A 14492-nucleotide genomic window follows, 5' to 3' on the forward strand; every position below is an offset into this window, starting at 1 on the left:
TTCTGCCCTCTAGTGCAGTCAGGCCTGTTCTGTCAGGATTGAATGTGACCAGCAGAGGGCAACAAGGTGACTTTCCTCCTCCGAGCCTGAGGGAACAGAGGAGCCACCTTTGGCTTCTCTCGTCTTGGATGCTGAAAACACACGGAGACGTCTCTGAATTACCTAATGCTCCTTAAGAATGTCCAGTCTGCTTCCTGGCCTCTAATAGGTGAGTCAACGCGTGACATAATCAGAATCCCAAACTGTATAGAAACATGTCGAGCAGCGGCCCATAGACTACACAAAATACTCATACAAACTGATTCCATCGCCGCGGTTAATCACACATTAACAGAGGTGGCAGGTGGAGGACAAGGAGTTCAGCTGAGTCACTGTTTAACATGTGACCTCCTCAACATGAGTCAACAGGTTGTACTGAATGAGATAGCAGTGACTCAACATGACTCTATCCCGACATCGCACACGTCCCGGCTGATGACCTTGTTGCAAAATGTGCCTGCAATGACAAAAACCCCTCGGAAAACAACAGAACTGTGTAATGTCCGACAGTCATCATGATCTGAAACTGTATCTGCTTGGCTTTTTGCTGGAAATGAAAATTAAAAGGGTTCACAAACAACACGAGAAATTTCTTCCAGATGATATTCCGCTTTATTATTAACAGCAGAGACACGCCGCCTGCCTTCAGTTATCTAGACTTTTAGCTTTTTCATTGGAGGAATTTATTTAAAGCAAAAATCTACAATCTCTAAAGCAATGGATGTGTATCTTCTGTGCCATATGTCTGTTAAATGTCAGTTTTCCTTCCTGTCTGTCCCATATGTCATCAGCTCACATTATTATATTAGATAACTAATGAATACATTTACAATCAGAACAGCCCGGCTGAATGCCTAATAGTGACACCTCATCACTATTTTCAACACTGAATGTTGGGAATGAATTCATTTAAACACAAAAACATCCAACGTTTTATAAAAAATGGTTTATTTAAAAAAGGCAGACATTCATTTTGACATTAGTACACATAAGTACACATAAGTACACGTTGTGCTGTTCCATCAGCGCTGCTTGTAGTTCTTGTCAAACCTATTCTGCAGGTTTAATTGCATGTTGTTTTTAAAGCAGCCTGCTGCCACCGAATGATATTGTTTGCCCATATTTTTTCCTCATACTGGAGATTTCCCTCCCAGTTGAATATGTGTCATAAAAGCAACATCTTGAGGCCGTTTCGGCGAGCGGAATAAACAATCTGTTGTGTCTCCAAAATTACAGATGTTAGATGATTTCCATACAGCTCTGTAAGATGTAAGTCATGCTGCACAGTTGGAATAAGAAAGACGCCGGCAGCTGTGGAACAACTCGGAGGGAGCAGCCAGAGCAAAAAAAAGGGAATTATAACATGGCTGCGAGACATGCAGATGGAGGCTTGAACATAAGATAAACTAGGATTTAAATATTGGACTTTCTTCTCTTTTTCATCACGGCAAAACAAAAAAAAAACAAAAACAAGCCTGAAGCTTGACTGGAAATCACAGCTGGAATGAGACAAGCCTCTCAAAACCCATATCCTGTGAAAAGTCTAATGTATGACAGCTGGGAAAAAAAGCAGCAATGAATACTTGTGTTCATCCAGCACGCTGACGCAACGTCCGACAGTGAGACGGATGGAAAAAACACACCCAGAAGCTGTTACATTGTGGGTGCTGTACACATACAGTACAGTAGCTTCAGTTTGAATAATCTTATTCTGTGTCCTAAAACGTACGTTTCTCCAAACTCCAAAGTTTAAGGAAACTTGTCAAATCAAATATTAATAAATACAATGCAGCACATTCACTTTCAGTCCTTAAAACCACTCGTTGCACTAATTAAATACACACAACCCTGACAGACAGCGTAAACACCACCACGCACAAAATGCACAAGAAACGCTACTTTTTAAGCGAAATAAATTTGTAAACACTCGCTGGATTGCTGGAAGAAGGCATTCACACAAAGCTGAATGTAAGCTGATGTGTTGGAGATACGTGGTTTTCACGGGACCTCTATAGCTTCTGTTAAATGGTAGTTTTATGAGGAACCAACATCTTAAATTCCCTGAAATCAAAGGAGGAATAAATACTTAAATGATCAAACTGGTTCTGGTTTATACCCATAATCTGATGATCTAAATTAGAATGAACAGGGACGTTTCTCCCTGAGAGCTGTTTGCCAAGCAAATATCATATTATATGTGTTTTTCTTTTCTGGTTTGTCTTCTTGGTTTCATATTTTTTTTAAAGTGCAATCTCTTTCAAATCACAGACGTGGGGCCTTCCTTTTACCACCAAGGGCCTCTCGAAGCGAAAGTCAATGAGCATTTTGCAAGCCACGTATTCAGAGATGAGAGGACGAACCCTGTTGCCGATTCAAGACGCATCCTTGTGCGGTTAAAAAGCCCGGACGTTATAATGTGCTCGCAGCTAATCTATCTGCGATGGCGCTGGAGTCTCCTGGGACAGAGTCTTATCTCGTCTGTTCACTGCGGCGCGGCCGTGCCGTGCATAGAGATGCTGGCTTCCTGTTTCCTTTGCCTCCTGTGCCTCCAGAGCAGGACGGCCAGCAAGAGGAGCAGCAGAAGGCCCAGCGCTCCCCCGACGAGTCCTGCTGTCAGAGGCAGCGTCCGGTCCCAGGGCGTGTACATCGAACAGGAGCCCTCGCTGACTCCGGCGTCGTTCACCGCCACCACACACACCTCTGCCATGTGCTCCAAGTATCCCACGCCGCCGCTCCTTTGGCCCTTCCCGAACTTCTGCCTCTCTTCCCCCCCGACCGTCACAATGTAAGCCGTGACGTCTGAAAGGGGTTCGCACCACTGGATGACGACCTCTGACCCATTCCAGGCCACCGACTGGAGTGTGGGAGCCTCCGGAGCCACGTTATGCAAAGTGAAACCCGGACACAAGCAGCCGCTGGAGGCCGCCAGGTCGGCACAGGGGATCTGACCCTCGAGACAGGGGTCGTAGTCGCATCGCTGCAGGGGCTTTCCATATGGGGACGGTGTATCATGCTTCACAGGGGTGACTGGATCGTCCTCATCTCCGTAATCAGAGTAATCCGACGGAGTCGTCCGTGCAGCTCGTGGCGTCGTGGACAGGGGAGAGGAACCTCGGAGGAGAACCAGGCAGACGACAAGCAGCGGGAAGGCGAGGTCCCTGCTGGCAGCCATGGTGTCTGGAGATCACAGGGAGCAAAACGCCATCAGTTAGTTGGAAACGCTGTTTTTTGGTTGTTTGTTGTTGTTTTTTTGCATAGGAATGGAAAGTATCATCCCTTGAGTTTCCAGCCAAATGTACATTCAGAGAATCAGTTTCTGTTTTTTGAGTCTGAATGGGGACAGCTACTGCTCTCCAGATGATCTTTTATATACAATATGACTGCAGGGAATTAAACAAATGACTTAATGTGAGCCTAGCCTGGAAAATACAAAAATGACCTAACAAAACTCAAAACCAGAGCTGTTTTACTCTTGAGTAAGCAAATGACTAAACTGTGGGCACTGAATTTGTTTAAATGATATTGCGACGTGTTTGTCGATGAGTTATGGTCTTGTATACAGCTCTGCTGGGAATTATCCTCATTTGTTAAGCTTTGGAGGTACTTCACACTAATTCAGCATTCCAGGCTCTATTGCACAACAGGGTCCACATGCAAACACACCCAAGACTCAAGCGCAGCCCTCTCAGCGAGATCCAGTTTCAGGACAGCCGCCCGAGCGATTTTCCACAAGAATCCACACAAACATACCTGAAGTATGCCCCGTGGTGGACATGCATGGGGACATAACAATGAAGCCCATTCAGAAATCTAAGTCGAACAGAGCTGGAGCCATGATATGAATATGAATTCACTCTGTGCTCTCTGTCTTGTTGCCACGGCGAAACTCTGTTTGTGTCGAGAGTAAAAGCATGTCAAATATTCAAAGATATGCACTTACCTATTGTTTGCAAAAGTTGTTAATCTTTATTTCAACGTGAGTGAGCTCCTTTCTCCTCGCCTTTCCTTCACTTGTTCCCTCTCCTGCTCTCCCCCTTTATACGTCTCCCTTCTCCCCAACAATCACCTCCTTCTTTCTGCCCTCCCACAATCCCCCCCTTATTTCCGACCCTCCTGCACCAGCTCCCCCCTCCTTTCTCGCTAAATGGTTTAGTAATGGATTGTGCGTGTGTGCCGTTCGTGGCGTTACTACAGTCTGCCTTTAGTTACATCACTGCTGCCTAATTTTCTGGTAAAGGGAACCATGTGGGTTCCTGTCTCATTCCTTCATGATGCGTTTGTCAGCGCGTGTCTCACTTGTTAACGAGCGCTTGTTGTCCTTTTAGGGCTGAAAGACACTGAATAGGTCCGGGAATGACTCTGTGTCAGGGCTTTGATTCATTGGACTTTATCAGAATATCCCATCTTCTTACTGGCATAACCTCTCACCTACATACTCAACTCCTAACAAAACTGAAAACTAAAACGGCCGTGCAGCTGTTCTCCAAAAAGGCCGGAAATAAACCTGACTGGACTTGTTCTGGGAATGATTTGGATGAAGGTGAAATTGTCTTGGTGGTTCCTTTTTCTTTCTCTTTTTCAAACTGAAATGGATTAAACTAAGTTGAACAACGCGTGGCGGTAATTCATTTGAGATACCGCCAAGCAGTGGTGTAGTGGAGGGTATACGCAGGTATACGGGGTATACCCACTTCTTTTTCTGGTGGTTTACAGTATATCCACCTATCAGCCAGAAAGCCATTGGAATATATGGGAGAGTATACCCACTTCCTCCTCTGTAACCTACCCATCTACCTAGCAGTACACCCACCTCATCAACTACCACTACACCACTACCGCCAAGATCACAACAAGAAAAACTCCACTCAGCGCTTCCGGGGCCGAGAAGAACTGAACATGATGTGTTGTTGATGTGATGCGTGGAAAAAGCCACTTTAAGTGCAGCTGCGGCCTTAAATCTCTCTTTGTGGCGAAACCACAATTAGCTTGCATTGTCCCGTCCCAGAAGACGTGAGAGAAACAACACCTCAGTCAAATCCACTGACGGAGTCATGGGCATGGCCATTTTCCTGCTACAGTGTGCAAATATATTTCCTGTGATACACAGATAACACTTATTACATTTATTCATCACTTTGGTGTTATATTGTTATTTTCTCTGTTTCCTGTGTTGTGTGTTGTGTGTGTGGTGAGTGAAGTGTGATACATACAGGAAGAGTGTGGGTGTGTAAGTGTGAAGGAGACGCTACATTTGCATGCAGGGATGGCAATTTATGTCTTTTGTAACACGGATTGCGTTTATGTATTGCTTTATTTCAGGGTGATTCATGTCATTATTGGTAATGTGAGTCAGTTGTAGGTCTGTAAAGCCCGTGAAAGGAACTGTGACACAAGCTTTCTAATAAGTGCATAGAAACCGAGATGCTGCAGAAAAGGCAACGTGAGTGAGTTGGAGACGGAGGCGAAGTCAGAAGTAAGAAGTATTTCTGTTGTGATTTCTGGGAGTGACACAAAATTCGAGCAGATGGTAACCGTTAGACGGTTTGTTATATAATCGCCACAATGCACTGCCCCCTTTTTTGTGCCATGGCCACATCACTTTTCCCCCAACCACCCTGGTCTGTTTTCCTCATCACAAACGAGTGCTTAGGGACTCGGTTATACTTAAATATAAAGTGGAAGCAGCCTAAATGAGCAGTAGAAGATCCAGTCATAGTAGGATCTGTGGCACAAACAGCACCAGCTGTTTGATTTATAACATGAGATCATGGCAACATAAAAGTGATTTATTTGACTATTCATTTCTGACATTTGCATTATTGGGCCAATCAATAATGCAGATTTCACAATAGTCCGGGGTGTATGAGGCAAATGTGATCCATAAAACTCTTCTTTACTGGATCACTTTCATAAGATTCCTCTTTGAAGATCCAGCTGGTGTTAAATAGATGCGGGAAGGAAGCACTGCAACACACTTCTTCAATTATGATGTATTCTGCAGGAAGTGTTTGTTGTTTTTTGCCAAACTCATCTTTCATCTTTCTGAACCAACAACAATAAGGCAATAAAGCAAACAATAAACTTAAATTAAACACGTTAAAGGACCTAGCAGTGATGTTTTTAAGACTATTTTATGGGGGCTGAAGCTACCCTAAATCGTTCCCAAACCCCCCCAAATAAATATATAATAGATACATACAAAATACAGTTATTTGGGTAACGTTCATATTTACCTTTAAAATCAGTCTTGGTGTATACTTGATGACAGAAACATGACTCAGCAGAATCAATTAAGTAATTGGTTGTTCAATTACATTCTTTAGACCTGCAGCTCATCCGATGGAGAGATTAATTAGATATGGTATCACTTTAAGACACATTTACATAATCAGGGCCTGATCTAAGTATGCAGCTTTAATGTGTCTAAAGATAACTTCACAGTAACTCTTGTTCAACAGAAGATGGAAGAAGACAATGTGCTTTTAACTTGTTAGCTTGACTTCTTCACTGGTTGTTGTAGTTCTAATACAGTACTAAAAAGATGCTTCTCCTGGGGGCTAAGCGCCCCCTGTCTTTACATCCTAGCGACGTCCCTGATTCATTCCAATGGGAGATGATTAATGTAGGGCTTGACCTGCAGCCTCAGTCTTGTTGAAGCAGTCTGCAGTGCCTCCTAGAGTCGAAAATAATGAAAAACATGAATAAGGGTGAAGCAGAGGGCCAGGCGATGTCTGTGTTTCTTCAGTCACACGACTGTCTGCGGGTGCAACATAATTAGTACTTTTCGGTTTGCGTGATGGATTGCACCGTGAGAATGAGCGGGGCATCAGAGTTCAAGAGTGTGTGCTTACTGGGAAGCTGCGTTCACAGCACTGTGGGATAAACTGTAATCTCCTCCTCGGCATTAACGCCCAGAGAGGTCGACGACCTGGGGGTACTTTAGATGTGAACCCCCCGTTTTATTTTCACCCAGATTTGTAACTCACAGGCTGACAAATAGGACGCACCTAACACATGCACGTGGACTGAAATAAGAAAAAATCAAATCAAAGGATGACCTTGGTCAGACATCAGGCTTGAATAAAAGCTGACCTTCACGACTTCTTTTCTATCGTTTTCATCCCAACTGGTCACATATCGGTCACTAATTAGCATGTTATTGATTTGTGCAATATAAGTAGGACTACATGTATAATAATAATGTTCGATTAAATGTGTCACAAACATGTAAGTAGTGTATTGTTAAAGCCAATATGCTGTTAAATAGGCCTGAGGGGGGGAAAGACAGGACTTTCCTATAAAGAAGCATGATTATTGTTATTCTATTTGATCAAAATGCCTAGTAATTTAGTTATTTTAGTTTATTTTTGGATTAATTAACTTGTTCATCTATTCCTGTTGTTATTACCAAATTAAAAATACAGATCTCTTAAATCCTGATTGTCTGGCCCGTCTCCCCAGGCTGAAAATGAATAGTGTGCCTCTGCAACTACAGGTCTATTTGAATTATCTTTGTATCATAATACAGGTAACACATGGGATTTCTGTTATTGGTAGGCAGAAAGTAATTTAATGCATGATCAGAAACACACACACACACACACACACACACACACACACACACACACACACACACACACACACACACACACACACACACACACACACTCTGCTAAAGAGACTACAATCCCTTCAAGTCAACACACGGGGAACACTGAACAATCCTGGCAGCGCTTCTCCCCTGACGTCATCTCTGCGCGTCGGGGCCTCAGCGTACACAGTTCTACCAAATTCTGGACACAAGCTGGAAATGGGTGAGTCGCAGCCGAGGGCCATGGTAACACAGTCGTTGGAGAATAACACACGGACTTGACTAGCGCAGTCTAAGACCACCACCGCCCCGCTTCTTCCCCGGAGTCGTACCGTTTTTGCAAGAGTGCGCCTTGATCAACTGCCGTTGCTGCTTTTAAAGCTAGCGGGCTAACGTTAGCAAGCGGAGCCAGGCCCCGAAAAGAGTCGCGTCTCAGAGTCGATTGTTTTCGTCAGCGACGGCAGATGTAGTTGGAGCCACTTGACTTCACTCAACTCATCCCAGCAACACAATTAACCACGTCGTTCATCGTTTTGGACTATTTTGTTTTTAGCAGCACGTTAGAAAGTTAGCAAAGCCTGTGAACGTTAGCTACCTGCTAACTCCATTAAAATAATGACTTCCAGGAGGACAGGCTATGCTGCGAGCATGGACTCTAACCCTTCGAACAGCTCAGTCCACGGTGGGAACCGTAAACAAAGTATCATCAACATCCCCGACAGGACCGGGATCGAGTCCTGCTACGATCGGAAGGCGGACAAGGTTGGATACGTAGCTTCGCAGGGCGGCGTGACCGTCACGTCGCTGAAATCACGCCTCGCTCCGACCATCCAAACGGCCATGTCCGCCGCGGTCGACACCGTCCTGGGCGAGGTGGTGCTCGTGCTCAACGAGACCCAACAGGAGCTGCTGCACAAGGAGCAGGAGAACGAGAGACTCAAAGTGCGCCTCGAGGTGTCGGAGAGGGAGTTGAAGACTCTGCAGGAGTGCCTGTGTAGCGCTCAGAAGCTCATAGACCAACTTCAGATCTCCTACACGGGCCCGCAGTCCATCGGTCAGTCCGTCTTCGCCCCCTCGCTGTCCTCCATGGCTTCCATGACTGCAGACCTGGAGCGAGACCACCAGAACGCCCGAAATGTGAACGGATCCTCTGTTGACCTGGGCCTCGGTGGCTCCGTGGATGACTCGCTTCACGGGTTTGAGCCCAGAGATGACTACAAAATGTGCCAGCTTTCGATCCAACCAGATGGCTCCGTGACTAACCATGCCCTGGACTCCTTTGCTCCCACGTCTCACATGTGCTCCGACTCCAGCAGACCAGGTAAATATGCAATATGTGTTATAATCTGGGTTTCTCTTGATGGCTAGTCAGAGCAAATTTAAATAAATATATTACTTCCTTTTTAAATAGACTATTTTTTTGTGTTTTGCCATCGTTATGCTTCAGTGTTAACCCTACATGTTTGTGTCTTTAGACGAGAGGCAGGCTCAGGGACCAGGTGGAGTATTTGAGATTAAAGAAGAGCAGGGACCCACGTCAGGCTCTGGTCAGCCCGGCAGGAAGGAACCCGGGTTGCGTAATGACAACAGAGCCGGGGACGGTGACCTTGGCTACGTTCAAGTTGGAGGGGAGGGAGGTTCCCAGCGCTCCTTCACTCAGCCCCTACGTCACCAAAGAAGCAGCGGTGCCTTGCAGCAGGGTGGCCTTGATGGACATAAACAATTGGCTCGGACTGCTGGAGCCGGGAGAGTAGATAGCGTTTCCCCTGGCAGAGCGGAGGACTCTGCGGGACCCTCGGCCCCTGACACAGCAGGGGAGCCCTCTGTAGACCGGCCTCACCACTGCTTGGAGTGCGGAAAGACCTTCCGTCTGATCTCCAGCCTAAAGAAGCACATCCGCATCCACACCGGGGAGAAGCCGTATCCGTGTGGAGTCTGTGGCCGTCGCTTCCGCGAGTCAGGGGCGCTTAAAACCCACCTGCGCATACACACGGGCGAGAAGCCGTACTCTTGCTCCGAGTGTGGGAACTGCTTCCGCCATTTGGACGGTTTGCGCAAACACAGACGCACGCACACCGGGGAGAAACCCTATGTGTGCGCCATCTGCGGGAAGCGCCTGAGCCGCCTGCAGCACCTCAAACACCACCAGCTCATCCACACCGGAGAGAGGCCGTGCTGCTGCCCCTTCTGCAACCGCAGCTTCAAGGAGCCCGCGGCGCTGCGGAAACACATCCGCACGCACCGGGAGGAAGGCGGTCACATGGGGATCGCCGCCAGTGAGGACACGGACCCAGACGCCATCGATGACATTAACAACCTCCACCCGGCAGCTCCGTCCCCTCAGATGAGGTTTGGGGAGTGGGGAGCCGAGGAGGACGACAGCTCAGTTGTGGACTGTGTGTAGGGCATGATCAAAGGCTTAACTGTTGGTTGGTATTCGTACCATGAAACCTGCGCCGGGTGAAAAACACGGAATACGCTGTTTGTAAATTGTAAACAGGATGGATAAGGTCATCTCTCTTTCATGCTGTCGAAGTGAAACGGCGGCTACGTATAACCCTAGCCTTGGAGATTCGTTGATATCTGGCATTTCCAATGCTTTACACTCTTAGATGGAAAATAATATCCACTGTACATTCTTCAACGGCGTGTCATTTTTTTTCCAGACATTCAAAAAGCAGCAGCAGTAGCATAGGGGTTGTTCTTGGCACGGGGTGGTTTGCTAACTTCCCGGCAATAATTTGGGAAATCAATGACGGAAGTGGACAAGAGCGGTTTCCTCACTTAATACTTAATATAAGTGCCTTGAACGCGCTCTCATCCATCAACCGAGCTGCTGCTGCTGCTGTTTAAGATAGTTCCCACCTGGATTTTAGTCTAGACTAACCATTACATTACCGCTCTGTTCATGGGGTTTTCTAGTTTCTTGCATTAGACGGTTTGGATTTGCCCTTGGATTCTTCTTCAGTTACTAATTAGGAATGCTTTTGCCAACACACTGAGCTCCTCGAATAGATAGAAATGGATCTGGGGCGGCACGATTCTGATCAAAACTGTCAAATTGCACAATATTTCTTACTTACTTAATCCCGTTACTTTAGTGCATGACCCTGCACCATAGTATGTGCATCTTCATTTCAGCTCAGCTGGAACAGCCGCTTTTGTCATAAAATGTGATCCTTTTTTACTTTGATGCATCCTTTAAGAGCAGGGAAATAAAAAGTTTAAATGATGGCAATATAAACCAAAGCCCTACACAGCATCTGTCTCCTATTAGGACATCAGTGTTCTCCTGACTCCCAGCCCTACTTGGTATTCATTCCCGCTCCGCTGCTGGCCTTATTATTTCATGCTGCATAATAGGGTAGTCATAAACTAATGAATTTATCTTTCTGCCTATAGTCAACTGGTTTCTAAACCATAATCTTTTGAAGTTGAGTTATTTTTCTAATTATTGTCCCGCCACAAGTGGACACAGTCAGGTTTAAAAAATCTAGTGCTTATGAGGGACCAAAGGCAATCTATGTAAGGCTGGGCGATTCATAGAAAATCCATCCATCCATTATCTGTAACCACTTATATTATTTAGGGTCGCCGTGGAGACGTCGCCAGACAGACATGGAGACTGAGCATTGATAACTACAGGCCGGGTCAGACTAATCAATGAGTTAATGCACCTAACCTGCATGTGTGTGGACTGTAGGAGGAAGCTGGAGAGAACATGTAAACTCCACATGTGATGACTGAGTGGGTGAAGGCAAATAATACCGTCGGCTCAGTTCAGAAAATGACATCACTTTACTGCAATGCAGCCTCTCAAAGCAGGGAAAGACCAGACAGGGGTGACGTTTTAGGTTGTTTCCACATCTAAAATCTAGGACTCTAGTCTCGCGTCAGGATAATGATATACTATCGATATCGTCCAGCCCCATATCATTGTAATGCCACGGATGTAATTTCAACCAGTTACGACCTGAAACCCTGCTCTTATCTCTTCTTCAGAGTCACACAGCCGCACCGTTCCCAGTAAGGCTGACGTTATCTGTGTCAGGAACATCTGAAGTTTGAATATATCCGTACGTGCGTTCAGTCATCTGAAGAGGGCACAGTCGGTTGGCATCGGCACACTTATGGACCGTATCTTAGCATTCCGTCTTTTATGTCCAAGCTGCTACTGTTCGTCTAGAAGGCTTTCCCCTTTTCTAGACCTGAAGAATTGTAACCAGCCGGTCACGTGCAGTTACTTAGCGGAAAGATTTTTTGGTGCTTGCATGTCGCGTATCTGTTGCTCCGCCGGCGTCGACCGCCCTCCCCCGGCTGTTTCTGTACATAAGAATGTAGTCTTAGCCATTTTATCTGGATTAATGAGGGTTTAACACGTGTGGAAAAAAAGTTAATGTGCAACGACGGCTTTAAAAAAAAAAATAAAAATGTAACGAGCTTTGAAAACATCAGTATGCTAACATGAAATGTAATATAAATATAATCTTATGACGTTCTCCCTGATGTGACATCGGGCTGAACGGCGGAGCATTAATCTTCTCAACCTTTGGAGCTATAAAGCCTCTGGTGTCATTTACCACGTATATGACTATAACGATCCCCATCTAACTATTTTATGTGCATTAACAAGTGTAAGTCTTTTTACAAGGCGACTGAAAATGTTAAATATCTGTTACTGTGTACCCAGAAAACAATTTGCCATGGTAGTCTCGACCCCAGATAATCATATTTATTGTTTTTTCTTTTTGTTTTTTGTATGACATACAGAGGGGGCCTTTGCATGTAGGTTTAAAGCGAAATGGCATTATTCCTTAAAGTCAGTGTTAAATGTGAAACTGAAATAACTTTTTATGCATCTGTGTTCACCATATATTCCACATCTCATTCATCCTGTTACCTGCTGTAAATGTTATGATATTAAAGGGCCTTGTTTATACTTCTTTTCATTCCGTGGCTGTTTTTTCCACATTTGAAAATCAAGAAAATCTTAACCGCAAGTAAAACCATTAACTGGATTGACAATTGTTGCAATTTGCTAAGGTCACGAGTGTGTGTGCTTATTTTAGATCATCCCTGTCTGTTTAATCCCTGCATTATCGCTTCAGTGTCAGTTTGTTTCATCGTGACAGGAAAACCACATTAACCCCGGAGGAGAGTTTCCACGCTGACTGAAGCGTTGCCAAGCAGACGTGTCTGTTGACACGCCCGAGCACTCAAATCACACTCCACTCTCCTGCCGATGCTGAGTTATGACGTTCACAAGCTACTGTCTGAGCTGGCCTTTGCTATGAGGAGGCTTCAATGCACCGTTTCCAGTCTTGCTGTAACAAATCACTTGTGATTGATTAGATACTGATAATCTGACAAACCAGTGTTTTTATTAAAATGATAACGCAGACCGAGTGGGTGTTACACCTACATATGATAGATCTGAAACATGAGCTCACACGTGGATTTCTCTCTTCTCACTGAAACTGAAAGAAGTGAACTCTGAAGATTCACTCGGAGGGAGGCGATCGTCTTCCAACACAACGGACCACAAATGGGATCTCTTGAGATGAAACGAGCGCTGCAGAAAACACACAAAGTCTGCATTTCCCTTTTTACGCACCAGTGGACGTTCACACAGAGACTGTTTAAGTTTTTTTTTTTTTATCTCAAAGTCGGGTAATATGGCTGTTTATTTCTCTGCTCCGTTTGTCACGGTTGCCTGGTGGAATACGGTTTCAGTTTTCAGAAGGGAAGTAATTATATTGTACTAATAATAATACTCGAGGAAGGACGGTTTATATCTGACCTGCTGTGTGTGTGTGTGTGTGTGCGTGTGTGTGTGTGTGTGTGTGTGTGTGTGTGTGTGTGTGTGTGTGTGTGTGTGTGTGTGTGTGTGTGTGTGTGTGTGTGTGTGTGTGTGTGTGTGTGTGTGTGTGTGTGTGTGTGTGTGTCTTGGCAGCCGATGATGCAGTGATGGCGAGCAGCAGAAGCAGAGAGAAATGTGAGAGTGGCCTGTGAACTCTCTGTCGGCCCATGCAGTCATTTCCTAAACGACTGAAGGTAAACACTCACTTTTTGGAGAGGAAGTGACTCAACTCACCTCCCTTTTCCCACGTGTCCCCATGCCCCCCCCCCCCATCATCTTTACAGTGGGTTCACTTTACCTTTTTTAACTATTTTAAATGTGAATTTGTTTTATACTGTGTACATAATCTAACATTACTTTATTTTACTTTTGATATTTCTCCTTTTGCTGCCGTAACCCTATAATTATCTTATCTTCACATTTTTAATAGAGGGCATCTCTTTAAAGGAGTCATCACCAGGAAATCGCAATTTCTCTTGTTAAAACATGCATATCTGTGTTTGACCTCAGTTGAAACTTGCCTGAAAGGCTGGAGTTTGAAAGTGGCGCCGTTTTTTCGCTTCTGCTCTTTTTCCGAACAGGAATAGCACACAAGGGTGTGCATTCCTAAAGCACGAGATTTTGATTCTGCGCCTTCGGTGACGTCACCGTGGCGGCTTCTTGCATAAGCCCACCCCTCTTTCACCACCCAACCCCGCCCCGTCCGCTACCTGAAATCGCCGAAGCGCCGCCATTATGTTTTGGAGTCTGCATGCAGGCAAGCCCCCCCGGCTCTGTCCTTCCTGCGGCGACTCAACGCGCGCCTCATTACATATTATACAATGCACATCCGGACCAGTCAAAACCTCGCGCGTAATCTCGCGTGATAAAATCGCAGTACGAAAAAGGGTCAGAACAAGCTCAATGTTTGATTAAAATTTTTTTTTTTTTTCTAATAAGTTTTACGAATTGATCCAAAGCGATCCAAGGGGGGCTGGATACGTATAAAACCAGGTTATGACT

General features: G+C 45.3%; 2 protein-coding genes across 2 annotated transcripts; one reads left to right on the plus strand and one right to left on the minus strand.

The window, feature by feature from the left end:
- Nucleotides 1-808: 808 nt before the first annotated feature.
- On the minus strand, nucleotides 809-4115 carry LOC311025680 (LRRN4 C-terminal-like protein). Its single transcript, XM_084028750.1, has 2 exons — nucleotides 3980-4115; nucleotides 809-3216 (listed from the first exon to the last, which is right to left on the minus strand). The coding sequence occupies exon 2, from the start codon at nucleotides 3209-3211 to the stop codon at nucleotides 2522-2524; it is 690 nt and encodes a 229-aa protein (XP_083884876.1). The 5' UTR covers nucleotides 3212-3216; nucleotides 3980-4115; the 3' UTR covers nucleotides 809-2521.
- Nucleotides 4116-7808: 3693 nt separating this feature from the next.
- On the plus strand, nucleotides 7809-12569 carry LOC311025832 (uncharacterized protein). The gene is made up of 2 exons (XM_084028958.1): nucleotides 7809-8951; nucleotides 9106-12569. Exons 1-2 carry the CDS (start codon nucleotides 8246-8248, stop codon nucleotides 10032-10034), a joined length of 1635 nt encoding a protein of 544 aa, XP_083885084.1. The 5' UTR covers nucleotides 7809-8245; the 3' UTR covers nucleotides 10035-12569.
- The last annotated feature ends 1923 nt before the right edge of the window (nucleotides 12570-14492 follow it).

This window comes from Eutrigla gurnardus, assembly GCF_963514095.1.
Source record: "Eutrigla gurnardus genome assembly, chromosome: 15".
NCBI lineage: Eukaryota > Metazoa > Chordata > Actinopteri > Perciformes > Triglidae > Eutrigla > Eutrigla gurnardus.

Bases quoted from the DNA above. Each gene is read 5' to 3' on its own strand.
- LOC311025832 (XM_084028958.1), top strand. From the start codon at position 8,246: ATGACTTCCAGGAGGACAGGCTATGCTGCGAGCATGGACTCTAACCCT. The intron at 8,952-9,105 runs GTAAATATGCAA...TTGTGTCTTTAG, and splicing joins CTCCGACTCCAGCAGACCAG to ACGAGAGGCAGGCTCAGGGA.
- LOC311025680 (XM_084028750.1), bottom strand. From the start codon at position 3,211: ATGGCTGCCAGCAGGGACCTCGCCTTCCCGCTGCTTGTCGTCTGCCTG.